At 38.8% G+C, this 27,543-nt stretch overlaps 1 protein-coding gene across 2 annotated transcripts in view; it reads left to right on the forward strand.

Moving 5' to 3' along the window:
- taok1a (TAO kinase 1a) overlaps window positions 1–27,543 on the forward strand; it is a 276,152-nt gene that overhangs the window by 78,687 nt on the left and 169,922 nt on the right. For both annotated transcript variants that reach the window (XM_028806658.2, XM_051930844.1), the window contains exon 3: window positions 25,171–25,410. In XM_028806658.2, coding sequence (XP_028662491.2) covers window positions 25,279–25,410 — 132 coding nt within the window. In that variant the 5' untranslated portion in view covers window positions 25,171–25,278. The remainder of the gene's footprint in view (window positions 1–25,170; window positions 25,411–27,543) is intronic.

The raw sequence follows: 27,543 nt of genomic DNA on the forward strand, positions 1-27,543 counted from the left end.
TTTCAATGCAAGAAGGGAATGTTGACATTTGGAAGATATTTAGACACCAAATTTAGATTTAGACACCAGCAGCGAGGTACATGTAAATGCGCACTAAGCAATGCTTTTCTGTAAACTAATAATACAACAGTGCTTCTAAGTAATATTTAGTACATACACTGGCAACGGCACACTCACGTGTACATTATGCAAAAAGACTAGTTTTCAACTTTTCAATTAAGTTAGCTCCATTATTATTAGCAATGTTTATAGAAACTAAAGACAACAAAGTTCTTCCTCAAACTTTTTATTAGTTTCCGTCTTTCCTAAGAAAAATAAGGCCTTACTACAATGTGCATCATACAGACCAATCTCACTCCTTAATAATGACGCTAAGATACTCTCCAAAGTTCTAGGTAGAAGGATTGAGAAAGTGCTTCTTTCTGTAATATTACAAGACTAAACCAGATTTATTAAAGACAGACACTTAGCTTCTAATCTTTAATGTTTGTTTAATATAATATATTCACCACTTAAGTCTAAAACCCCAGAGATCTTTTCTTTGGATGCATTAAAAGCATTTTACATGGTTGAATGGGACTACCTATTCACCACACTGCTCAAATTTCGGTTTGACCTAAACATGCATGCATGGATCAAATTTCTCTATACTAGTCCAGAAGCCTCAGTTTGTAATAACATTATTTCGGACTACTTCAAACTTGAATGCGGTATTCAAGAATAATGTCCCCTATCTTCACTGCACAGTTCCATACAGCTGTGTTTGGTGTACTCCCAGATGGGCTTAAACTGAAGAAGGACAAACAAATCATAGTTGCCTTTACATCACCACCAGCATGTACAGTAGTGGCCAAAAGTTTTGGTAGTGACTTTTGCTGCTTAAGCATTTTCAGATTATTTTTTCACATGTTTCTGTGGTATACTGAAAAACATTTATAAACATTTCATATGTTTCAAAAGCTTTTATTGGCAATCATGTAATTAAATTTATATAAAGAGTCTTCATAACTTCTGCAATTCGCTCTGGCATGCTAGATATGAACTTCTGGGCCAAATCCTGACTGATGGCGATGCATTCTTGCCTTTTTAGTGCTCAAAGTTGATCACAATTTCTAGGGCTTCTGCTTGTCCACCCACTATTTGAGAATTGACCACAGGTCCTCAGTGGGATTAAGATCTGGAGAGTCTCCTGGCCATGGGTCCAAACTTTCTATTTTATGATCACCGAGCCACTTCGTTATCACTTTTGCCTTGTGACAGGGTGCTCCATCATGCTGGAAAATACTCTGATCATCATCAAATTGCGCCTGGATTGTTGGGAGAAGTTGCTCTTGTAAGACGTTTTGATACCATTCTTTATTTATGGCAGTGTTCTTGGGCAGAACTGTGAATGGGCCCACTCTCTTGGATGAGAAGCAACCCCACGCATGGATTGTCTCAGGATGCTTCACTGTTGGCACAATACAGGACTTATGGTGGCGTTTACCTTTTCCTTCTCCGGACAATGAATTTTCCAGATGTCCCAAACAGTTGGAAGGAGGATTCCTCTGAAAAAATAACTTTGCACCAGTCTTCTCCTGTCCAATCCTTGTACTTCCTGCAGACTTTCAGTCTGTCCTTGATGTTTTTCTTGGAAAGAAGTGGCTCCTTTGTCGCCCTTCTTGATACAAGGCGTTGTCCAAACGTCTTTGCCTCACTGTGTGTGCAGATGCACTCACACCCACTTGCTGTCAATACTGAGCAAGCTCTGTTCCAGTGGCAACATGATTCTGTAGCGGACTCCTCAGGAGAAGACCGTCCCTGCACTTAATGGACACTTTTAGCTGATCATTCTGTGCCAGGGTCAGAATAAGTGAAAATGGATTTTTTATAATTAAGTTTTTATGGTAATAAAGCTCTTTGCAATAAATTAATATGCATCTCATCACTCTGCACAATAACATAAAACAATGTGAATTGCCACCACAAGAACTAAAGCCGCAAATCTTGCAAAGCACAAAATGTGTGTCACTGCCAAATCTTTTGGCCACTACTGTAGACATATCTTGCTCAACTGGAAGAATCCCAACTCACCTCTTTAGAGTCAGAGGGTAACTTGATATTTACCTCATGTTTACATGAATGTGTCCTGTAATGGACTGCCATATAGTCAGGAGTTGGTTCTTACATGTAATCATTTTTTACTTTCTCGTATACGAAGTATAGGGAAAGTATTGCAATCGTCTAAAAATTCGATGTCAAGATTTTAACTCTTTTAGGGCTAATTTTTTTTTTGTTTCTTTTCTCCCAGGGCTGAATATTTTTCCAAAAACTAACATTTTTTAAAAAAGAACACAAAGCAATTGTTTAACATATCAAATCAACAAAAAATATTTACTTTTGACAAATGTTACTGTCTTGCATGTTGTATGAGCCTGCATACTCTATGATTTCACATACATATCACATACATTTTACACAGCAAAGTATGATCTCGCTCAAAGCAGCCAATTTCAGTCATTGCCACATTGCACTCCTTACAATACGTGTTGCTTTGGTGCCAATTTTTCAATTGTCTGTTGCTGCACTTTCTAACATATATTGTTAGTGTGTACTGTAGAGAGACAAGTCACCCATTTGCCATCATGCCATGCCACTGCCACCAAGTTTTCTGCCTACATGAAAACCATATTGTCACCTCTTTTCATCTTCTGAAACTTTATGAACTTTATGTATGGCATTATAGCCTGGCTCACCCCATGGGATTTGCTTCTGTTTATAACAGAAGTGAATAAAACTTTGCAGCAGCACGTATCTAAGCCACCAGGGGACAAAACACGTTTGGACCAATGCTCCCTGAAGTTATATCACCAATTCTGTCTCATCTCTATTTGTAATGCCACAGCGCGCTTCATCTCGTCTTTCGTTGTGGGTTTCCACTTTGAAAAACGAGAATGCGATGCAAACGCAGCCCGCGATTCAAAAAAAATCTCTGCCTACCTGTTTGTCTCGTCTGACAGTAGCTGAAAAGCAGCATCAGGAGAGAGCAGCCTGAAGTACATCAGCTGGTGATCTGTCGTGTCCAACAGCAAGCCATGCCGTCTTGTAAACTCCGGTAGACAGATTGGCTCTCAACGGATCAATGTCTGTGTATTTATCCCATGCGAACCTTGCCGTAGATGCATCGGCTGCGCGAAGGCACGCAACTGGCAGCAGATCTGCTGGCGCGGCATCGGCTGGTGTCTGATCAGCTGATGCCTGCTTCTAACTCTCTTGCTCGATCTCCTGATCACTGCCAATAAAGTCCGATTCTGAAAAATCAAGAGTCCGACTCCGCGATAATGCGCAAATGCGCATAATGCGAGTGTTTTCTTTTCTGCACTTGCTTCGCTGCCTTTTCACATGTCGGTGCCATCTTGCCTGTTTACATTTCGCAACTCACGCACACGCAATGTTTATTTGCCGAGTCAACGAGTCTAGCATTCCTCCAAGCACAGAGGGAATGCCTGTGACGTGACAGTGAGATTTGTCGCCATTAACAGCTGATTGTCGCCCTCTATCCCTGGATGTCGACTTTTGTCGACATCCGCCTTCAACCCCTCCTGTCGACAAAAGTCGACATCCGCCCTAAAAGAGTTAATGAATCTTGACGTTTTAGACCTCCCTGACTTTATTATATACGAAGTATAGGGAAAGTATTGGAATCCTCCAAAAATTCCATTTTGAGATTTTGATGTATCTTGATGTTTTAGACCTCTCTGAGTCTGAAAATATTATTTTTGGAATTATTTCTGTGTATGTATGTAAACTTTTGGGCTATTTTCGCTAACCAGGTGTGGTACTTTACCTTTTATTCATGCATCTGCAGAGTCCTATTTATTCAACTTTACTTTTATAATAATTGCTCAATATATTATTTGATTTTTGTTGATTGTTTTTTAATGTTCTTAATATAAAAATGTAATCATTGTCTTGCGTTTTACTCCTCAAATATCCATCCACATATCTAAGTATATGAGAAAGGCCAGGGGAGATCACTGCCGATTTTTATTTTTTATATCCTTGCTTTCTATACATTTGACTTGTATGCATCTGTATATTATTGTTTGAGTCAGTGTTTTCTTTGGTGCTATACCCCTGTGTATTTTGTTTTTGTTGTGTGTTCACTTTGTGCAACATTTGTTTTGGCATGATTTTGTTTCTACAAATATGATTCACCTGGTCAAATTAGTGTTGGCTGTAAAGTAAATAACAATAGTTCATTTTATGTAAAGGCACATGGTACTCGAGGACACCTTACAAAAAAGACAAAGAAATATAACAAAACAAAGAGTGAATTAATAAATACTAAAAGAAAGAAATAATAAATAAAAAGAAAACCAATGCAATGAAAAATAGCAATGTACAATTAAAATAAAGTCAAAAGTCAAATAACATTCAAATAACATAATGCATATATGATCAGTGGGCGGCACGGTGGCGCAGTGGGTAGCGCTGCTGCCTCGCAGTTGGGAGACCTGGGGACCTGGATTCGCTTCCTGGGTCCTCCCTGCGTGGAGTTTGCATGTTCTCCCCGTGTCTGCGTGGGTTTCCTCTGGGCGCTCCGGTTTCCTCCCACAGTCCAAAGACATGCAGGTTAGGTGGATTGGTGATTCTAAATTGTCCCTAGTGTGTGCTTGGTGTGTGGGTGTGTTTGTGTGTGTGTCCTGTGGTGGGTTGGCACCCTGCCTGGGATTGGTTCCTGCCTTGTGCCCTGTGTTGGCTGGGATTGGCTCCAGCAGACCCCCGTGACCCTGTGTTTGGATTCAACAGGTTGGAAAATGGATGGATGGATATATGATCAGTATTAAACTGTACAATCAAGGGACAAAATCAAGCGGAGTCGGCAAGTTTAAAAAGATGTCTGGATTGGAGATTGGAAGTGAATCAATGCTGGGGATATCTTGAGGAAGGGAGTGCCAAAGATAAGAAACAACAAGGCTAAAGAATCTACACCCCATGGTAGACATATGAGCAGAGGGTGTAGCCCAGAGATTTAAATAAGAAAATCTAAGAGTACAAGCATGTGTATAAATGTGTAGCAGATCTGAAAGATGTGAAGGTGCCAGGCTATGAAGAACTTTGAATATTAATAGCAGAATCTTGAAATTAATACGGTATTTAACAGGAAGTCAGTGAAGTTCACAAAGAACTGGTGTAATGTGTTCTATGGAAGTGGTTCCAGTAATAACTCAAGCAGCAGAATTCTGGACCAACTGAAGCCTTTGCAGAACCTTGTGAGGGAGACCAGCCAATATAGACTTATAGTAATCAATATGTGATGTTACCAGGGCTGTGGAGTCGGTAGATAAATCCTTTGACTCTGACTCCTTAGTTTCTGGTACTTCCGACTTCTCTGTATTTAATATGCTAATGTATTTTCCATGTTGATTGAAAGAAGGCAACATACACGTCATTTAACCACAGAACTACTGGCTAGGAAGCTGACTCTCTACCGTATTGGCCAGTTTAAACAAAAGACGAGAACCCCTGAACACACATTAGTCCATAGCACATGCCTACACCTACATCGTTACACTTTACACCAAATTAACTTGTTAAACACATTATCTCTCTATTATAAAAATCTTGGCATGGAGACAAGACATGATCTTCTCGGAAGACACTTTGACATCCTGCAAGACAAGGCAGTGAGACAGAAGGACAGCTGCTGTACAGGCTTTTAAATGATCAACGCGCAGTGCGACAAACAGAACACGCACCTCGGCAGCAAGAGAACAAAGCCAGCAGCTGATCCGTCTGCATCTCCTTAGTGTGCATTCAGCTCCCCCCCTTCACAATATGAGCAGGAGAGACATGAAGTGGCAGGAGCGTAGCGCACCTCCTGGGGGGTGGAGCAAAGTGAACGAGACCTGATTATCTTGGAGAGACACTTTGACGACACGCGAGACTAGACATTACAACCTTAGGAAGCAAAACCCGTGACACAGTGACTTTTGCATGTCACATCCTACTTACAAACAATTTAAAACAAGTTCACGGACATCTAACCTAGCAGTTGGACTGCTTTTGGCTCTTAAAACAACGACAAACAGAACACTCAGCTCGCCAGTAGATGATCCGAGTGCATCTTCTTAGCATGCGTTCAAACCCCCCTTCCTTCCCCCTTTACAACGCGAGCGGTGGAGACACGAAGTGGCAAAAGGACAGCTGCTGTACAGGCTTTTAAATGATGGACGTGCAGCGCGACAAGCAGAGCACGCAGCTCGCCAGCAGCAGCAGCAAAGGTTCAAAACTTTTTTTTTTCCCCCAAAACAGCTGATCCGACTGCATCTCCTTAGCGTGCATTCAAGTTTTAAAGTAAAAGTGAAAATAATGCATATGTAACAATTCCCATGAAAATAACAATCTCTTTAAATTGTTTATCCGGTAAACCAAACCCGGGGGTGGGCGAGCGAAGCCCCCTTGTCTGAAATAAAATGAAAATACTTTTTGTAATGTACCATGATCCAGATAACAATGTGTGAATGTCAGGTTGTATAATAGCTCAGCAAAACTTCACACTAGTAGTAACACAACTATGCACTGGGCTTTATTCTTACATCAGAGAAGTACATAATTATGACTATTGTTTGTGAAATGGGACATTTGAACTTGCTGTATTTTTTTTTCCATTACAATTTAAATTTATTAGGAGTCGGAATCGGTACATTTTTGCCGAGTCCGACCCTGACTCCAGGTACCCAAAATTGTCTCCGACTCCACAGCCTTGGTTATTACCAGAACATGTACAAGATTAACAGTACAATTAGGTGAAAGGAATGGCTGGATAGAATTTATATTGCAAAGGTAAAAATATGTGGACCGGATAATATTTTTAATATAAACTTTGAAAGATTGAGTACTTTCGAGGATGACACCCAAACTCTTAATCTGAGGGGAAGCAAAAGTATAGAACCATCAGTTGTCAAGACAAAATGTGAAAGGTTTGGCAAGAGTAGATTTAGTGCCAATGAGGAGAACCTCAGTCTTATCATTATTATGTTTGAGAAAGCTAGAAGAGAACCAGATTTTTATTTCATAAAGGCAGTCAGAAAGGATGGGTGGAGGAAGGTCAGAATTGGGCTTGGTAGATAAATACAACTGGGTGTTTTCGGCACAGCAATGAAATTGAATACAGAATATATTGCCAGCCGGTAGAAGAGAGATAATAAATAAAAGAGGCACCCAAAACAGAGCCTTGGGGAAGACCACTAGTGACTAGGGTAGGCTGAGATCTAAAATTCTTGAGTTTAACAAACTTAGTACGACTGGAAAGATATGATGCAAAACAAGTGTAAGAAATATCACAGATTCCAATGGAAACTAATCTGTCTAACAAAATACTATGGGAAACCGTATTAAATGCTGCACTCAGGGCAAGCAACACCAAAATGCTCAGCCACTCAAAGTCAGAGGCCATTAGCAAATTATTAGTCATTTTAACCAATGCAATCTATGTACTTTGGTAAAGACGAAAACCAGACTGAAGCTGCATAAATAGATCATTGTCAGTAAGATACTCTTGTACCTGTGCTGCAACAGTTTTTTAAAAGTACTTTAGATAAAAATGGCAGATAGAAGTAGACATTTATGTGTTTTTCTTTAAATTCCTAAATATTTGTGGTGTTTGCTTATACCTTTACAGTTTCACTTAGTCTGAGACATGTGATCTAGGCTTTACATTGATAGTATGATACCATATGGAAATGAATGTAATTTTTAAGCCTTTAAAGCCACTCATTAGAAATATTTTAATGCCATTGAGTTTCTTTTTACTATTGCTGGTATTAGTTCCCCTCTTTAGCACTAGTATCCCGAACTGTTTTGGACAGATGGGTGGAACCACTTTGCACACTGACAAATACAGTATGTGCTAACAAATGCATGTAGGAAAAATGTGTGCAACGACAAATGAATGCATAGGCTTGTCTGTCTATTTTGGACAGCTGCTGCAGAGTAAGGTCCATATATTTAATTTACCTGTACTGGACAATTACAGTGATCATGAAAAGGTTACTATGTGTGTTAAAATGTTATTAACTTTAATTTTTGTGCCTGGTGAGGACGTCAGCTATTTATAAAAAGCTTGTGGATACTTCCCCTCTGGATCTAGAGTTGTTCAAATATGTGGGGGTAATTAACCTCTTGATCTCGAAAACCAAATGAAATTTGGTATAAATTAAAAAAAAAAAATACTGGTATGCCAAAAATTAGTCAAAGACACAGACAGACTTAAAACACTATCACAAAACATGCTCATGTGTGCATTCAAAAGCAAACAGGAATTAATATAAGTGTATTAGTATCTTAAAAGTTAATATTTTTATGTATGGGCTTGAACGTGAACTGTGTGTAATAATTGAAACTGCCTCTTAAGAATGTTCCACAAAGTGATGTGCTGCTCACCCTGAGTTGATGCTGAATCTGGCTCCCTGTTGCTCTGCATTGGATTAAGCAAGTTTTACAGTGTGCGTGTTTAAATTTAGCAATATAACAATATAAAATAAATCACTGAAGTTGATTGGAGACGGACAAAGCGGAGACTGAGATGTACTAATGTCATCCTTTTAAACGGAAGAGAAGTGGCTGAGAGTTTTTGTGTTCTGTGGTGTAAGAGTTGATTAAACAATAATTTTGCTCCTAAAAACATTGTGTTTTGGTTGCCACTAGAGAGGAGTGTTGAAATTTTTAAAGGTTTTTTTCCCTTTTAGAAGGTTTTTTTTTTGCCTGTACAGGAGCAAAGGCAGCTGAATGTTTGGGAGAGTGTTTGGAAAAAGTTATTTGTCACAACAATTTATTTTTTGTAAAGCCAAAAATCATACAAGGAACGCTGCCATGTGCTTTAGCAGGCCCTGTATTTTGACCACTCCACAGGCCTTGACTCCCTAAGAATACAAGAAAAAAAAACTTGCAAAAAAAACCCTTGCAGGGGAAAAATGGAAGAAATCTTGGGAAAGGCAATTTAGAGAGAGACCCCTTTCCAGGTAGGTTGGGTATGCAATGGGTGGAAAAAATGGGGTAAATACAACACAAAACAGAACACAAGTAATCCTCTTCACAGATCTAGATGGCCAATCTATTTTTGCCAGCTCAGGAATACAATACAATAGCACTAGGGGGCTCCGCCCCTTGCTCACTTCACTCGCCAACCCCCAGGTGGGCACTTCGCGGCTCTGCTGCTCATGTATGGGAAAGAGGATGTACAATTTAAACAGATTGTTATTTTCATGGGAACTGTTACATATGCATAATAGAACTAACTATTTTACATTACAGTGAGTAATTAACCATAGTAAAAGATAGTAAAACGTAATAAATGTAATGAAAATTGTTTCATATTGCATTAGAGGTATAGTATTTGTTGCATTATACATTTTCGTTCTGTTTGGCTTTGAAATTAACACGCAAATAATTTTTAAACTTACACTTTTACTGTAAAACAATATTAAAATATTAAAGTAAAAACAATACAGTAATCCCTCCTCCATCGCGGGGGTTGCGTTCCAGAACCCCCCGCGAAAGGTGAAAATCCGCGAAGTAGAAACCATATGTTTATATGGTTATTTTTATATTGTCATGTAGTGCTGGGCGGTATACCGGTTCATACCGAAAACCGTTTTTAATTTTTTTTATGATATGGATTTTTCTTATACCGCAACACTGGTTTAAATTGCCTAAACGACGTTCGGAACGTGGTGCGGCGGGAAACTGTTCAAGTGGGGACCTTTTTCACTGCTACATCGCTAAACATCAGATTTGTTGCACTAGGGCTCTTTTTCACTGCTACACCACCAAATAGTGGGCGGTAGCATAGGAATGCTGCGTGGTGAAAATGGACAGAGATCCTGGAGATACTTTAGTTTTAAAAGGTCAGATGTGTAAATACTGTTTCTATACTACTGGATAATGCTGCAAGCCAAGTTGTACTTGTTTTATTTGTTTTCAATACAGTGTAATGTACCTGGGTGCTGTGTAATAGTGTGACGACATGTTTTCAAACTCCGTCATAAGTTATATAGCACATTAAATGCTTTGTGTTAAGTGATTCTTAAACTGACTTCTTCTTGCACTAAGAGGAGGCGCCGGCAGCAATCGCCACACAGAATACATTCACTTTATGATCTTCCTGCTCTCTGAACATTTAGAATGCTAAGATAAATACTTGATATAATTTTCATGGTGAAATGCATTAAAGCATGCATTAATCCTATGGGGGCACGGCGGCGTGCCTGCCTTGCATTTGCATGTTTTTCTGGTGGGTTTACTTGGCGCTTCAGTTTCCTTTCAAAGTCATGTAGGATGTGGGGTTTTGTTGTGCTATATTGACCCTGCTAGTGTATGTTTTGCTTGTATTCATCCTTCGATGGGCGCAACTCTGAATGGATGGCATAATTAAACATGTATAACGAAGATATTTTTAAAGTTCTGAACACTCCGTTGGCTAAGTTTATAACTAGTTTTAATTTCACAAAGACGTTTATCGTGTGGTGATTGGTTATGTGGAGAAAGAAAAAGGACGGATAGGAACTGGGGTTTTGATACGTCAGATAGAGACAGCACGCGTGCAATAAAGAAAGCCCGCTCAGAAGAACATGCATTGAATTCTGTGTTCGTGTCTCTGACCAGCAGATCACAAACCCAACATTTACACAATATTTAAGTTAAACCTGTGCGATAGCTATTCATACATCCAGTTTTTTGGAGCCTCGTCACACCTGCCATAAAGGTCTCTACACTGAACGTACACCTGGGGACACCTTACTGCCTGGGAGCAGCACTGCCGCCTCACTACCGTGCTTGTTTAATACCTGCTTTAATGCATTTCATCATGAAAATGATATCAAGTATTTATCTTAGCATTCTAAATTTTTAGAGAGCAGGAATACCATGAAATGAATGGATTCTGTGCGGTGATTGCTGCCTCCTCTTAATAATAATAATAATTCATTAGTGCATAGGAAGTCTGTTTAAGAAGCATAGTGATTAACAACTGGGTCGGGGAACACAACACAAAGCATTTAATGTGCTGCATTAACTTATGACGGGGTTTGAGAAAATCATGTAAATTAAACATTGATTTTAGGATGAAGTTTAGTTTATGACATTCTACTTTAATTATGAAGTAAACTATGAAAATAAAGTGGAAATGTTGACTTTAATCTTGACATAAGCGTCAAAATTAAAGTGGAAATGTCGAGAATAAAGTCAGCATGTCGACTTTATTCTTGACATATACTGGTAGTTTGTTTTTTTTCTTCCCTCTTTACTGTATTTTTTTTTCTTCACCGTGGCCCTAATGCACTTCCGTAGGGCTATACCACAAATAGCATTATACAGTAAATGCAAGTTGCAGTTATTTTATTTATGTATATAGCGTAGCTTGAAGCAAGGTCCATATTAATGCAGTTTGCCTAAATGATGGTACAGTTGGTAAGGATGTCATCACAAAGTTGTACTTGTTTTATTTTATTTTAATTTGGTGAATACTGTGTAATGCACCTGGGCTTGAAGTCTTGAAGTAATAGTGCAGCTATCAGTAATAATACTATTATTTATTTTATTGTTATTATTTATTAGTTTAAATATTATGCAGTTTATTGATGGTAAAGTTGTTGAAAAAGTCACTTTAACGTGCCAGTGGACAGAGATAGTTAACATTAACAAAGTGTAGTTGGTTCACAAAAAATATTTACTATTTATTACTTTTCTAAGACATGTTCAGTGCAATACAAGTTTTGACAAGCACCTCTGGATATTTTACTTAGTCTAAATGCCTCTTTGGATGGTTGAAAATATGTTGTCAAAATCATAGTTTAAGTTTTTGCAAAATTTGTTTAATAAAAAGGCTCTATATTTTGACTGCAACTGTCATGCAATGTGATTCCTTCTCTTCATTAGTGTCACCCCCTTGAAAACTATCACTTTATGGGGCCATGCAAACCTGTATTAATACTTGTGTGCACATTAAAATGTTTTTTTATACAATGTACAATTCTCATAGCAGTCTAACAGGTTATTCTTAGCCAGTCTACTGCAGTAATTGCAGTGGAAAATGTGGTTAACATCCACTCATGCATGGGGAAAAAAATACCGTCCAATACCGTGAAACCGGGATAATTTAGAAAAATACCGTGATATAGAATTTTGGTCATACCGCCCACCCCTATTGTCATGCTTGGGTCACAGATTTGCACAGAAACACAGGAAGTTGTAGAGAGACAGGAACTTTATTCAAACACTGCAAACAAACATTTGTCTCTTTTTCAAAAGTTTAAACTGTGCTCCATAACAAGACAGAGATGACAGTTCTGTCTCTCAATTAAAAGAATGCAAACATATCTTCCTCTTCAAAGGAGTGCGCGTCAGGAGCAGATAATGTCAGAGAGAGAGAGAAAAGCAAACAAATCAATAGGGCTGTTTGGCTTTTAAGTATGCGAAGCACCGGGGCACAAAGCTGTTGAAGGCGGCAGTTCACACCCCCTCCGTCAGGAGCAGAGAAAGAGAGAGACCGATAAAAACAAACAATCAAAAATCAATACGTGCCCTTCGTGCTTTTAAGTATGCGAAGCATCGTGCAGCATGTCCCTTCACGAAGCAGCTGCACAGAAGGGAGCAATGTGAAGATAATCTTTCAGCATTTTTAGACGAGCGTCCGTATCGTCTAGGTGTGCGAACAGCCCCCCTGCTCAATCCCCCTACGTCAGGATCAGAGAATGTCAGCGCAAGAGAGAGAAAAGTAGGTTGGGTAGCTTCTCAGCCATCTGCCAATAGCGTCCCTTGTATGAAATCAACTGAGCAAACCAACTGAGGAAGCATGTACCAGAAATTAAAAGACCCATTGTCCGCAGAAATCCGCGAACCAGCAAAAAATCCACGATATATATTTAAATATGCTTACATATAAAATCCGCGATAGAGTGAAGCCGCGAAAGGCGAAGCGCAATATAGCGAGGGATTACTGTTATTTGGAATTAACTTTTCGTCAATATCACATTGAATTTTGATTCTGTGTTTGGATTTACATTGTGACAGCGCAATGTATAACTGCCCATCAGTGAATATCGTTTCTTTCTCTCTAATAAATCAACCTACTTTTTCTAATTTTTGTCCCTGTGATTTGTTGATTGTCATAGCAAAAGCTATTCTAATATGAAACTGTAAATATTTTAATACGAATGGCATATCAAGATCTCCTTTGGTGTCTAATGTTATCTGCAGAAAGTACAGTATACTACATTACCTTTGTTGCTGCCTGTTAAAATTTTACATGATAGAATTGTCCGACCAATTTTGAATACAACTAATCTTGTCCTATTGCATAGCCCATCAATCAGACATAAATTACACAATAACATTATGATACATCCTCCTTTCAACAGTAATTCGGCCAGTTGAAGACCAGATGGTGTTAATAGTTGTAGATATTCTTTGGGATATTGTAAGTTGATGTTTTCATCTTCTGCACTATCACCACCAACTGTTTCAGTATAGTCTACTGATACACATTTAACCAATTTGCTGTGTAACCGATCAACAATTTTCGCATTAATTCATTTGACTTCATCGTTTCTCAGTGCTAGGATTGCCCTTGTAATCATTTCTTCTGTTGATAACCCTTCGGGATGAAATTCTGCAATAAGATTTGGACATAATAAGTCTTCTGTTATTGGGAACTTAAAGTGAGGAAAACGTAAAAAGTTATAAGAACTGAGAGCGCAGGAACTGTGTCTGACAAGAGCATTCACAAGAATGAGAGGTGAGAGGACAGTGGGCGTGGGCCATTAACCAGAAATGTTTGAGAGGAGGACGGGACCCCCTCTACCAACTTGAGAAAATCTCTTGGCAATAGTCTTGTCTCAAGATTTTCTATTATAATAGAGAGACAATAGTAATAGTACAAGCTACAAAGCAAAGTGCAAGAGTAGGTTATATCACATATGAAGATTCAAATTTGTTCAGAGTCCTGAAGACCTAGGCCAACAAGCTGCCTCCCCCCACTATACAATCGGCCAGTCTGATCAAGGGACCCTTCTACCCCGTGATTTCAGTGCTCCTTTATTAGAGGTTACTTTTTTGTAGGCAGGCAAACAACTTGGCAGTAGAGCAGTGGGACCAATTGCCGCATGTGAGTACCAAGATGAGAAACACAGTAGGTGAGTGTTAGTAACAAATTATAAATATCATATTACTTATGTTTTAGTACTAATAACTAACAACAGAGGTGCAGTATGCACTGTTAATCAGCAGCTGTAGTCTGGGTTTACTAAATAGAAGTAGTGAGAATTTAGTCGGGATTTAAAAGCAGAGACTAAAGAGGTACCTCTTATGGTAGCAGGCAGACCATTCCACAGCTTTGAGCCCTGTAACTAAAAAATTGACCTCCCACAGTTATTTTATTAATTCTTAGAATCATAAGCAGACTGGCATCTTGAGATTTTAATGTGTGTTCTGATTTGTATGTAATAAGTTCAGATAAGTCAGCACAACCTTGGCCATTTAAGGCTTTACAGTGATCCCTCGCTATATCGCGCTTCACCTTTCGCGGCTTCACTCCATCGCGGATTTTATATGTAAGCATATTTAAATATATATCGCGGATTTTTCGCTGCTTCGCGGGTTTCTGCGGACAATGGGTCTTTTAATTTCTGGTACATGCTTCCTCAATTGGTTTGCCCAGTTGATTTCATACAAGGGACGCTATTAGCAGATGGCTGAGAAGCTACCCAGCTTACTTTCTCTCTCTCTCTCTCTCTCTCTTGCGCTGACGTAGGGGGGTGTGAGCAGGGGGGCTGTGTGCAGCTGCTTCCTGAAGGACATGCTGCACGGTGCTTCGCATACTTAAAAGCTCAAAGGGCACGTATTGATTTTTGACTTTGTTTTTCTGTGGCTCTCTCTCTCTTCCTGCTCCTGACAGAGGGGGTATGAGCTGCCGCCTTCAACAGCTTTGTACCGGCGGTGCTTCGCATACTTAAAAGCCAAAAAGCCCTATTGATTTTTTTTTTGACTGCTTGCTTTGCACTCCTTTGAAAAGGAAGATATGTTTGCATTCTTTTAATTGTGAGACAGAACTGTCATCTCTGTCTTGTCATGGAGCACAGTTTAAACTTTTGAAAAAGAGACAAATGTTTGTTTGCAGTGTTTGAATAACGTTCCTGTCTCTCTACAACCTCCTGTGTTTCTGCGCAAATCTGTGACCCAAGCATGACATTCTAAAAATAACCATATAAACATATGGTTTCTACTTCGCGGATTTTCCTATTTCGCGGGTGGCTCTGGAACGCAACCCCCGCGATGGAGGAAGGATTACTGTATATGTTAAAAGGAGGATTTTAAAATCTGCCCTAAAAACGTAAGTGGGAGCCAGTTAGTGGATTTAAGAACTGGAGTTATTTATTCATATTGTTCTTGTAATAATTCTTGCAGCAACATTTTGAATTAACTAAAAACTGTATAAAGAACAATTTAAATATCCAGTGAACACCACATTGAAGTAGTCAATCCTACTAGAAATAAATGCATGTATTCTTTTTTCAATATCCCACGTATTTAGAAAACGCCTTAATTTGCCAACATTTTTAAAATGGAAGAAACATTTTTCAGACAATTTTGTAATGTGTGCTTTAAGTTACACGCTACAGTCAAAGATAACACCTAGATTATGGGCTGATTCAGTAAAACTAGTACTGATTCCAAGAAAGTTAAATAATGACAAAATATTGTTGTGACAGGCATCTTTCTCTCCAATAATTAACATCTTTGTTTTATCTGTGTTTAAAGACAAGTAGTTCTCATCCTTCCACTCCTTTAATTTACTAATACATCTAATTAAGGACAATATGGAGAAATATCATTTGGTCTTAAAGAAAGGTATAACTCTGTACCATCTGCATATGAATGAAAATTGTTTTCTAATGACAGATACCATTGGCAGCATGTACAGTGAAAACAGTAAAAGTCCCAATAATGAGCCTTGCGGGACATCATATCTCACTTCTGTGTATAGTGGAGTACTGTCAGCACATTTCTGTACGTACTGCAATCGATTTGATAAATAAGAACTAAACCAGGCAAGGATATTGACTAGGGATGCACCGATACCGAAATGGGTATCTGGTATCGGCCTCGATACCACATTTTCTAAAGTACTCGTACTCGTTAAAAGTCCCCCGATACCGGGGACCGATACTACGGTCTGAGAAATGTCTATGTTTGAGCGGCGTGTAAGGGGTTAACCACAGGTGCCGAGTGCCCGCCCCCAGGCCCCGGCTGCAGCACAGAGCGGGGAGAAGGCGAGGCGAGACATGTCAGCTGTGTGGAACTATTTCAAAGTGAATGAAGACGACAAAACAAAAGCGAACTGCAAATTGTGCTCAGCGAAATTGTCCAGAGGAGGCTCAAAAGGTAGCGCATTTAACACAAGTAATTTAATCAAGCACCTAAAATCCCAACACGACAACGAGTACAAAGAGTTTACCCACGCTTCTAAACCAACACAACCCACGCTGCAGCAAACTCTTGCAAGACGAGAGAAAATGTCCAGAGACAATCCACGTGCTGTGAAAATAACACAGGCAATTATCGAGTACATTGCATTGAGTGACCAGCCACTCTCGGAGGTAGAAAATGTGGGATTCCTGCGTCTCCTCCATGTTCTGGAGCCCAGATATGATGTCCCAAGCCGCCACTACATGACTGACACGGAGCTGCCTAAACTACACGACTCCGTGAAAAAACATATCCACAGCCTACTGCAAGCCTCCTCTGCGTTTAGTTTCACCACGGATATTTGGACAAGCAGTGTTAGCCCCGTGTCGCTAATTAGCCTAACCTCCCAGTGGATAGACGAGAGTTTCACGCCGCAACGAGCCATATTACATGCGAAACAATTCCGCGGCTTGCACACCAGCCAGGCTATAGCGCATGTGTTTGAGGAAATGCTCCAGACATGGGGTATACCTAAAACATCAGTACATGTTGTGCTTCGTGACAATGCCAAAAACATGCTTTTCATTTTAAATAAATGTTCTTAATTCCAAACTAGTCCCTTGTTTTTTTTGTTAAATTATATGACTAAAGCTGTTACCTGTAAATTTAAATCATGTTTTTATTAAGTACTCGGTATCGGCGAGTACTGAAATGCAAGTACTCGTACTCGTTTTCCAAAAAAGTGGTATCGGTGCATCCCTAATATTGACTGTAAGCCCAATGTCATTTTCCAGCCTGTGTAGTAAAATGGAATAGCTAATGGTGTCAAACACTGCACTTAAGTCTAATTACAGTTGAACTTCATTCATCAGAGGATATCAAAATGTCATAGCACGCATTATGGCTATTTCTGTACTTTGACCAGTGTGGAAGCTAGACTGGAATTTCACAAAAAAATTGTGATGTGTAAGGTTTGACTTAAGCTGATTGGCGACTGCTTTTTCATGTACTTTAGCCAGAAAGGGCAAATTGATATGGGTCTATAATTATTAAGTATATGTGGACACTTTTAGTGCATCAGGTATCGATAATTCTAAGAATAGGTGCTGCAAGAACATGCATTGTGCTTTTTACTAGATTTGTTGGTACTAGTGAACAGGTAATAGGTTTCATTTTAGGAATTAAAGTTAAGACCTCCTCCCCTGTTACAGGATTAAAATTTCTAAAGTATTGAATGAAAGGCGAGACAGTGTTTTCCAGGCTAGTATGCAGTTTACACTGTGATGCTAAGATCTGGGATCTTATATTTTTAATTTTCTCATTAAAAAATGTCATAAAGTCTGAATTAATGACTGTTGGTATTTTGCACTGTAGTTGTGAATTCCCATTTGTTAAATTGGCCACAGTTTTAAAGCATCCACGAGGATTATTATTGTTGTTATCTATTATTTTAGAATAGTTGTCTGAGCGAGCTTTAAAGAGAGCTTTTTCATATTTTTCAACACCCGCTGTCCATGCACTCTGTTACTTGTACTTTTGTACATGTTATTTGTATTCTAACTAGCATCGGGGAGGCAGGGCAGTAAAAAGCAGTAGCTCACACTGGCATCTCTGTAGGTAAATAACCACCATCGTAGCACTGATTAGTTATAAGAAACAGAAACAACGATTCCTTCATGGGGGGAAAAAAAGCCAGCTTCTGACTTCAAAGTGGTAAAGAGTAGAGCTCCGCGGTACGTAAGCAGGTGACTAGCATTAAGGTGCTGATCAGGCACAAGCAGCTGTAGAAGCAGACAAGACACCAAAAAATTAACTAGTAGTGAATATTCAGTAAGCACATTTTTCTTAAGAAGGTAAAAGTGTGTTCAAATTAATTACTAGATTGAACAGGTCTTACCAGTCAGGGAAGTAGAGCAGTTAAGAGAGCAACAGTAAGGGTTCATTAATTTGAAGCAATACAAATGATGCGAATGGAGAGCTTTAAAATAAGGTATAAGAGGGGTGCAAAGTTAAGAGAACAGAGAAAAGTAAACCTTAAAGAACAAACAAGACAAACAGCAGGTAGGTGAGGGAGATAATTTTACAGGAGCTTAATGGGTCAGAAGGTGTAAAATAACTAGCAGTTCTTTAGTCCAATTTTTGGCTTATTTTTTTAGTTTTACCATTTAATTGAAATCATTTAAGTTTAATTAATAAAAACAGTTGAACAGTTTTAGTAATCCAAAGGCATATATGTAATAATGAGGCCAGTGCAACTGTAGTTCTATGGGATGTTTGACTTTTTAGAGGTTGGCCTGGAGGAGCTAGTCTTCTATGAGGGCAACCTTTAATGCAGTATCTCAAGCTCAGGGTTGCTGAACTGGAGGAGGAGTTGGCTGGCCTGCTTTGTAGTAGAGAGTTGGCAGATCTGTCCCTGGTGTCCTTCAAGTAGATATTGTGCACCCCTAAGGTGGTGCGGCATGAGACACCAGACCAGATTGGTAGGTCACAGTCACTAGGCGCAAGGTAAAGTGTGCACACTGTCCAGTGGCATCAACCCCAGAATTGGAAGTGTCAACCCATTTTCAGGTTCTTGCAGAGCTGGACTGTATCTCTGAACATTCTGAGGTGGTAGGCAGGCATGAGGGGCACCATTGGGCCACCTCAAAATCGGTTTGAACGTACAACTTTATGAGAGGGATTTAGGAGTCATAGTGCACTTGACACTGTCAGAATATTAGGTTATATAGCATGATGTGTAGAGTGCTAGTACAAGTAGTCTATGTTCATCCTTTATAATTCACAGGTGAGGCTTCATCAGGAGTACTCTGTGCAATTTTGGTCTCTAGGCTACAAAAATGACATAATAGTGCCTTTAAATTAAAGTCCAGGGAAGAGCAACTAGGCTGATTGCAGGGCTACAGGGAATGAATTATAAGGAAAGATAAAAAAAGCTGAGCCTTTTCAGTTTAAGCAAAAGAAGATTATAAGGAGACATAATTCAAGTGTTTAAAATTATGAAGGAAATTCATACAGTGGATCGAGACTGTTATTTTTAAATGAGTTCATCAAGAACACAACGACACAGTTGAAAACTTAAGGATAAATTTCACACAAACAGGACATTTTTCTTTATAAAGAGAACCATAGACACATGAAATAACTTACTTACTCACTAATAATTTAAGTAGTGTGGTAGATAGTAGAACTTTAGGGACTTTTAAAAGTAGACTTGATGTTATTTTAGAAGAATTAAGTGGATGTTAAAGTGTATAGGACTGACAAGCTTAGTTGCGCTAATGGCCTGTTCTCGTCTAGACTGTTCTGCTGTTGTAAATAATAAAATATAAAGAGGGGAAGAAATTAAAAAGCAGTGCCTTGTTCTCTGAGTAATGCAATGGTGGAATGAGTAAGGATTATGCTGCATTTTCATCAGTTCAAGCTGGCAAGGTAAATACATGTTATTGACTCCATATCCGCATGTGAACAAGCATTTTAACAGGACAAATGAAAGAATAGATGGAATCTGGAACTTGTTTTTTCTGAAGCATTTATAGCAGTATATAAGGGTGTCGTAATTAGAACAATTCCATTTTGGTTGTGTGCTGGTTATTAATAGCACAATGAAATATCAATTAATTAAAAAAAAATCTGATTTTATAATATCAAATTTTAGTACATAATATTTGTGGTTAGTGCACATTTTGTTGGAAATGAAAGTGAAAGTAAGACTTCATTAGGATAGTTGCAGTGGCTCCATTTCAAATGTCACTTTAATATTTTTTCCAAGCTAATCTGCAGACATTTTGTTATTACGTTTGAAGTTTTAGTTTTGTTTGAATTGATAACACAACACAGAATTCAGTGCTACATATGCTTGATGATTCCTTATCTGATTTGCATAGATATAAACAAGGGGGCTCCGCCCCCTGCTCGCTTCGCTCGCCTACCCCCGGCGTTTTGAACCCATGCCCGCTTGGCAGCCACGTGTGAGGATGACGCACGTTTAATACGGAGCGTTTGCCCGTGTCACTCTGGGGCCCCCCACTGTTAATACGGAGCTTCGTCCGTACTATTATGTGGTGCATTGTGGAGTACTGCAGACCCCGTAGTGTTTCCCGTTTCAGTTTGTATCTCGATCAGTCGAGTTTTTGTTTTTGAAGCTTTTGAATTCCGGTCTTCATTATCTGTAACCTGCTGTCCATGTGTTTGGTACCCTCGTTTAACCTGTTTATGACGTTTTACTTTGCTTTCTACTCTGTCTTTCATTTCTGATCTCGCTTTATTCTGCTTTTGTTTCAATGACACCTGGTCCGTGGTGAATATATTTTCCCTTTTTCGAGTAATAATTTTCATTTGTTTGCGATACTGTGATGTTTATTGTACTGTTAATAATGCATCCATGTAATGTGATACACCTATGCTGTATAGTTTGGATGTGTGAGGATGACGTATGTTTAATAAGGAGCGTTCGCCCGTGTCACTCTGGGTCTCCCCACTGTTGCTACGAAGGTCTTTCCGAACTATTATGCGGTGCATTGTGGAGCACTGCGGACTCTGTAGTGTTTCCCGTTTCACTTCGTATCTTGTTTAGTCGAGCTCTTTCTTTTTGGAGCAGTGCCTGCCTGGTCTGCGGCATTTCAGACGCACGTTGTAGGCGCCTGCGTTCATTAATTATATCCAGGCAGGCGCGTGTTTGTATCTTGGTCACTCGAGCTGTGTCATGTTGAATCCGTGCCTGCTTTGCCTACGCAGTTTGAGATGTGCGTTGTAGGCGTCCACGTTCATTAGATCTGTCCACGCGGGCTCGGTGTCGAAGCTGTGTTAGTTGTTGAGCTGTTTGGTTTTGGAGCCGAGACAGTTTTGCTTCCCCGGTTTCAGACGTGTGTCCGTACCATCTCGGGTTTGATGTATGAACCTTTGTGGACTCCGTAGTGTGTCCCGTTTCACTCTGGGGCGGGGTGTTGACACCTCTTGTTTTACTATGTCTCCTCCTGCGCCTTGACGACGCATTATGGCGGCGACGTCTGCGCCTTCCGTATTATGTCGGTTTTTACCATGCTGTGTAGGCGCCTTTGCCTTTTGTACTTTACTGTGCCTTCCGACGCACGATGTAGGCGCCTGCACCTTCCGGGTCCACCCCTGCTGTGTGGTGTGGACGTTTAACTGTCGTTGTTCTGTATCTCGGTGTGGATGTGTTTCGTGCCTAGGTTTTTTTGAAGCTGTTGCATTCCAGTTTTCATTATCTGTAACCCGCTCTCCATGTGTTCATCCCCGTTCTTTAATCCCTTTATAAAGTTTTATTTTGTTTCCTACTCTGTGTTTTATTTCTGACCTCGCTTTATCCTGCTTGCGGCATGTTAGATGGTTCGTAGTCTCTCTCGTTTTACTCTGGGGAGGGGGGCTTTGTTCTGTAACCTGCTCTCCATGTGTTTGTCCCTGTTCTTTAACCTCTTTATGACGTTTTACTTTGTTTCCTACTCTGACGGTTCGTAGTCTCTCCCGTTTTGCTCTGGTGCGGGGGGGGGGGGGGGGGGGGGGGGGGGGGTGTTGTGTGGCACGTGCGTAGTCTCTCCCGTTTCACTCTAGGGGGGTGGGTGGGGGGGGGGTCTTTGTGTGGCACCTGCGCACTATGTCTTTTGCGTCCACGGGCAAGTCCCTGCGTCCATATCCGGTTTACCATTCTCGTTTAGTAATATGGATTAGCAACTTTCAGTTGACTTAATGTTTTTGTGTGACATGAATGAATGAGTGGATGATTGGGTGGTAGTGTCCAGAAGGTAAAGAGGGAGGTACTTGTTAAAGTGTGGTTGAGTGGGATTGGGCGTTAAGCTGGGGTTAGGGGATTCTCTGCCCAAAGAGTGCTTGCCTCCAACCTGTTTGATGACTCCAATGTATGGTATTGTAACATTCTCCATATTCGCTAGTCTTACAGCAAGTACAGTCTTTCTATTATAAAAGAAAATCTTGCGACAAGACATGGTCTTCTGAGAGACAGAGGCAGAGACACTTTCACGTCCCGCGACATGGTCAAGTCACATCATACTGACATCCATGGCAAGTCATGCCCTACTCACAAACATTGTCAAATAGGATCACAGTCATCTAACCTCTCAGTTGTTGCCCCGCCCTACTTACAACCATTTTCAAACAAGATCACGGTCATCTAAAAAGCAAAGAAGAAAGAGCAGCTCTAAAACAATTGATAAGTTAAAGATGACACGCGACACGGTCAAGTCACATCATACTGACATCCGTTGGAAGCATGTTCCTGTGAGACGGTGACCTAGGCAAGGAAAGTAATAATCAGCCTGGAACAAGTGGAATTGAAAACTGTGCAGGTCCAAACAGGGTCAGAAATAAACGACAAATAGTAAGACACAGTAGAACTTCGTAAACACTTTCAAACACGTTGGCGCCATACACATGCACAGCAGGTTACACATTATGAAAGCAGTGGAATTCGAAAGGCTCCAAAAAAACCTTGGCACGATACACACGCAGAGCAACATAAAAACTATGATAGTACTACAATTCGAAGGTGTCACAAAACAGAGTACAGATTGCATTAGTGCAAACAAACCGAAATTATTACTAGGTGAAATAACGGAACAACAAAATGAGATCGAATATATGCACATATGTGATATATCGAAAGTATGTAGATATTGTAAGGCTTTAAAGTTTAAGTCGGAGACTTGTACATCATCTAATTCGTGTTGCTATCAGGGAAAAGTACCATACAATATAAGTATCTGTGTTCCCGCAACAATTACAGCTACAACAAGTTTAATTTAGAAAAAAAACACAGTTTGGTCAGTATTTATGATCACGGAGAAGTGATGCAACATAGAATCGAGTTAAACGATCTGACGTGCTGGAACTTATACAGCCAATAATGGATACAAATCCATATGTCCAAAAGTATCGCACTTTACATGAAAGTTATCAGCAAATCACGGACAAAGAAATTTTATTGGATTTCTATATGAATCCGAAAGATCACAGTCGCATTTATAATAAACCCACATATATGTCAAATACATCGCCACATGTCGACCCTTTACTCTTTCCTTTTCTTTTCCCAGATGGCGAAACAGGATGGTCGTACAATATGAAACAAACACATTCAGAAAAACGAATAACACCCACACAATATTTTGGGTCAAGATTAGCGATACATTCCCATGTATTTAACCCACTTCTATCATCTCAACATCTGTTGCAACATTACATTATTAATGCGTATGGAAAATTTGCAGCTAATCGTCTCTTCTTTATTAAATCGAATCAAGCTAATCTTAGAACGGAACATATGCAAGGTCTCATTGATTACGTTCACAATTCAAATATCAATAGTTCAGACATACTCAAAATAGGTAAAGCAGTAATATTAACCTCATCATATCAAGGTAGTCCAGGAGCATTGCAACAGTTATATCATGATGCAATGGCAATATCCAGAACAACCGGTTGGCCAGATTTCTTTATTACAATAACGTACAATCCACAGTGGTCAGAAACCACTGACAAAAAAAAAAAACAAAACAGAAAAACCCGCAGCTACTTGACACCAATGCCACCGGCTACATTGGCTCTGGATATTCCCACTTTCGTAAGTGGATTGTTTTATCAGAAATTCTTATTTTTATTGAATGAACTCGAAACAGTGTTCAGGCAAAATGGAGATCTTGATATGCCATTCATATTAAAACTCCCGTCAGAATAGCTTTTGCAATGACAATTAACAAATCACAAGGACAAACATTTGACAGTCATTTTTTTATGAGGTTTTAAAATGAAAGTGAACATAATGCATATGTAACAATTCATCATGAAAAAAAAATCACTTTTAATTGTATTTCCACAGGAACAAAACTGGGGGTTAGCAAGCAAAGCGAGCAGGGGGCAAAGCCCCCTAGTCTTTTACAATAAAATTGTGAGAGACCTAGAGGGTTTATGATGCTGATGTTATTTTTTAAGGAAGAGGATATATGACAGGTTTTATCATTTTTGAACATTAGGCAAATTGTTAAGGTCTTTCATCCTATTGCTGTAGTCTCATGTCCTGAATAAGAAATAAAGATTACCTGATAAGCTATGTCCCTCTTAAAGCAATAAATACCTGTTACTTAAATAACAAATTCTCATATCACTTCAAAAATTAAATCAAGAATGCTTCCACAAGCACGCACAGGATTTCTTTAAGCAGTCTTTATTTAAAAGCATCAAGTTGAAATGTTTTTATTTCAAGAATATTATATTCTCAAACTGTCAGTCCAGAGTAGTGGGTTGTAAGATACTGTCCTGGCTTCATTAAAAGAATACAGCAAAAGATAAATATGCTTTTATTGCATAAGTTTAAGTGGTATGATACTGTCTATCTAATTTTAAAACCACTTGCTTAAAATCTGTTAAGAGAAAATTCTGAAATCGGTAGCAGAAAGTCAGCAGTTTAACTACAGATGTGACTGAAACTTTAGATAAGTTTCCATACTGTACATATAGTTAATACTTTGTTTTAATAAATAGTGCTTTAGTTTTTTGTAATATGTTTAATCATTATTTAAAATCTTTACTCTGCAGTTTCTCTTTGTGATTTGGCGTGTTACAAAGCTGAGCTATTGTCTGCATAAGGAAGATTGCAAATCAATCTCCAATTATTCAAAAGTGTCAAAGAAAGTCATGGAAACTATACTAATATTTTTGCTTTTGTGTTTGTGTGTATACTTTTTCATCCCTTAGGTGCCCATGCTGAATAAGCCTCGCTTCTGCAGATGAGTCATTCATTGGGTTGGCAGCTTAAACGCGCGTCCAGATAGTTGGTCGGCTCTGCTCTGCTCGGTAAGGAGGATGCCGTCCACCAACCGAGCAGGGAGCCTCAAGGACCCAGAAATTGCAGAACTTTTCTTTAAGGAGGATCCAGAGAAACTTTTCACAGATCTGAGAGAGATTGGCCATGGCAGCTTTGGAGCAGTTTATTTTGTAAGTATATTCATGTCTTTGATCCAGCAACAACAACAACATTTGTTTATATAGAATATTTTCATACAAAATGTTTAGTTTACAATACTTTGTAAGATATTAACAAATACAAATTGCAATGCTGCTAAATTTACATTTTTGTTGACTAGAGAATTGTAATTTTAAGAGGTGAGTGAAATAGTATTGCTATAGTAAAATTGAGGCTGGGAAAATTAATTTTTATAATTGCTTGTATATGAATGACAGAATAAATGATGACTAGGATTTCATGAAATCCTTCTTACTGTTGAGGATTCGGCGATAAATTTGAGTAGTGCTAATGTGGTTATTCGATATAATTGATTAATAATCTAATTGTATTGTATTTACTTAATTGGCTAATTGTCCCTTCCACTCCCCCAAATTGCATAATTGTGTTTGATGCTCTTTTTTGAGCAGAGGAATAATTGAGGCAGCTACACCTAATTCTGATTAGAAAGGTCCCTCTCAGTATCAGAAAAGTGTCTCCTCTGTGTGGTAGTATTTCACTAGGAGAGCTGGGAGAATTATTGTTCACTGTGTAAAACACAGATAACACCTGGAGTAAATACTCAACTATAGTGTAGGACAAGACAGTAGTACTCACTTAGATATCCAATAGTAGTTGTTTTAGAAACATGAGGCTAATAATGTTGAGAATTTCATGTTAATGACTAACTTTGGGGCAAAGTTAGAGACACAGTATTTATTCAGGTAGGATAGCTAAATACAGTTGGTTAATCTTCTAAATAAACCTGTGAGTTGCTACCTTTATCATTTCCAAATGCACTTAAATTAAATGTTTCAGTACACAAGGTAGCTAAATAGGAACAATTGCTCTGTTAAATGCACTTGCTAGCACTTGGTTCTGTGCTGTTTTAGCCTTATGTTTAAATCAGCATGGATGAGGCTGAAGACAATACCACTGCCCCCATCCTGCTGGAAAGAAGCACCCTTAGAGAACAAAATGTGGAGTTACACTGAATGCCCCATATTAAGTGTGAAGGTTTTCTCCAACTTCATCCATTGCATCCTTACATCTAATGAAAAGAATACATTATTTAGCAGAATAATTATTCTGAGTGAAATCTGTGTGTTGTGCAGAACTTCCGTTTGCAACAATAGCAAATAACAGCATTTTTAATAGTTTAATGCATGAGCCTGTTACACTAATGTAGTAACCTTATTAAATATCAAGTAGATTGGCTTTAAAAAAAAAAAAAATGAAACATTGCTAACAGGGATACTCTGATCATGGTTTTTAAGGCTGATACTGGTCACCAATTTCATGTTACTGGATTAGCCAATTCTGATTTTTTCTTTTTCCTCTAAAAAAAAATCTCAAAATTTTTTTTACACTAGTCTCCTGCATTACCAGACACGCACAAACCTTATATCGTATATTAAAGTATTAACTTTGGAATTTTTATAATTAATCATAGACCGATTGATCAGAGCATATAGTAATTGCTAATGGACATCTAGAATTTAAAGTTGAACAGTTTACGCATGTATTGTAAGCCCTGCTTATCTTTGGTTTTAAATTGTGTCTAACAGTAAGAAATCAAATATCAAGAAAAGTACAGCAAAGAAAAAGTATACTGAAGCACTGAAACAGTTGGATTAAAAAATATATACTTTACACAACTTAATTAATAAGCTGTATATTTGTAGCCAAGCCAACCCTTTTGGACTTAGGAAAATAATGTAGCTTCTGCATTTGAAATGTCTGTGAATAAGCATCTATGTACATCTCAATTTAAGATCAGCTTTTAGAAATACATGTGTAATGAGTCTTGTAGGTAATTTACACAATATTTATATGATTGTTTATTTATATTGATTATATTTAAGCTAAGACAGAAAATGTTTATATACTTGGAAGTTTTTCTGTTTTCTCTTAATTTTTGTGGAATGCCTTATGTCACCTTCAGTTTTCCATTTTTTGGGATTTTTTTTTTTTTTTTTTTTTACCAGAGATATTTTTTTGCTTTTCTTTAGTTGTGTCTATTTGGTGCAGGTTACTTATAACTACAGTAAGTCTTCTTTTAGGTTTTTTTTTTTTTTTTTTTTTATAGGCTTAGAGAATTGTATTATTTGCTCTTAATGCACTGG

Source organism: Erpetoichthys calabaricus, chromosome 8, assembly GCF_900747795.2.
Source record: "Erpetoichthys calabaricus chromosome 8, fErpCal1.3, whole genome shotgun sequence".
NCBI classification, from domain to species: Eukaryota; Metazoa; Chordata; class Cladistia; order Polypteriformes; family Polypteridae; genus Erpetoichthys; species Erpetoichthys calabaricus.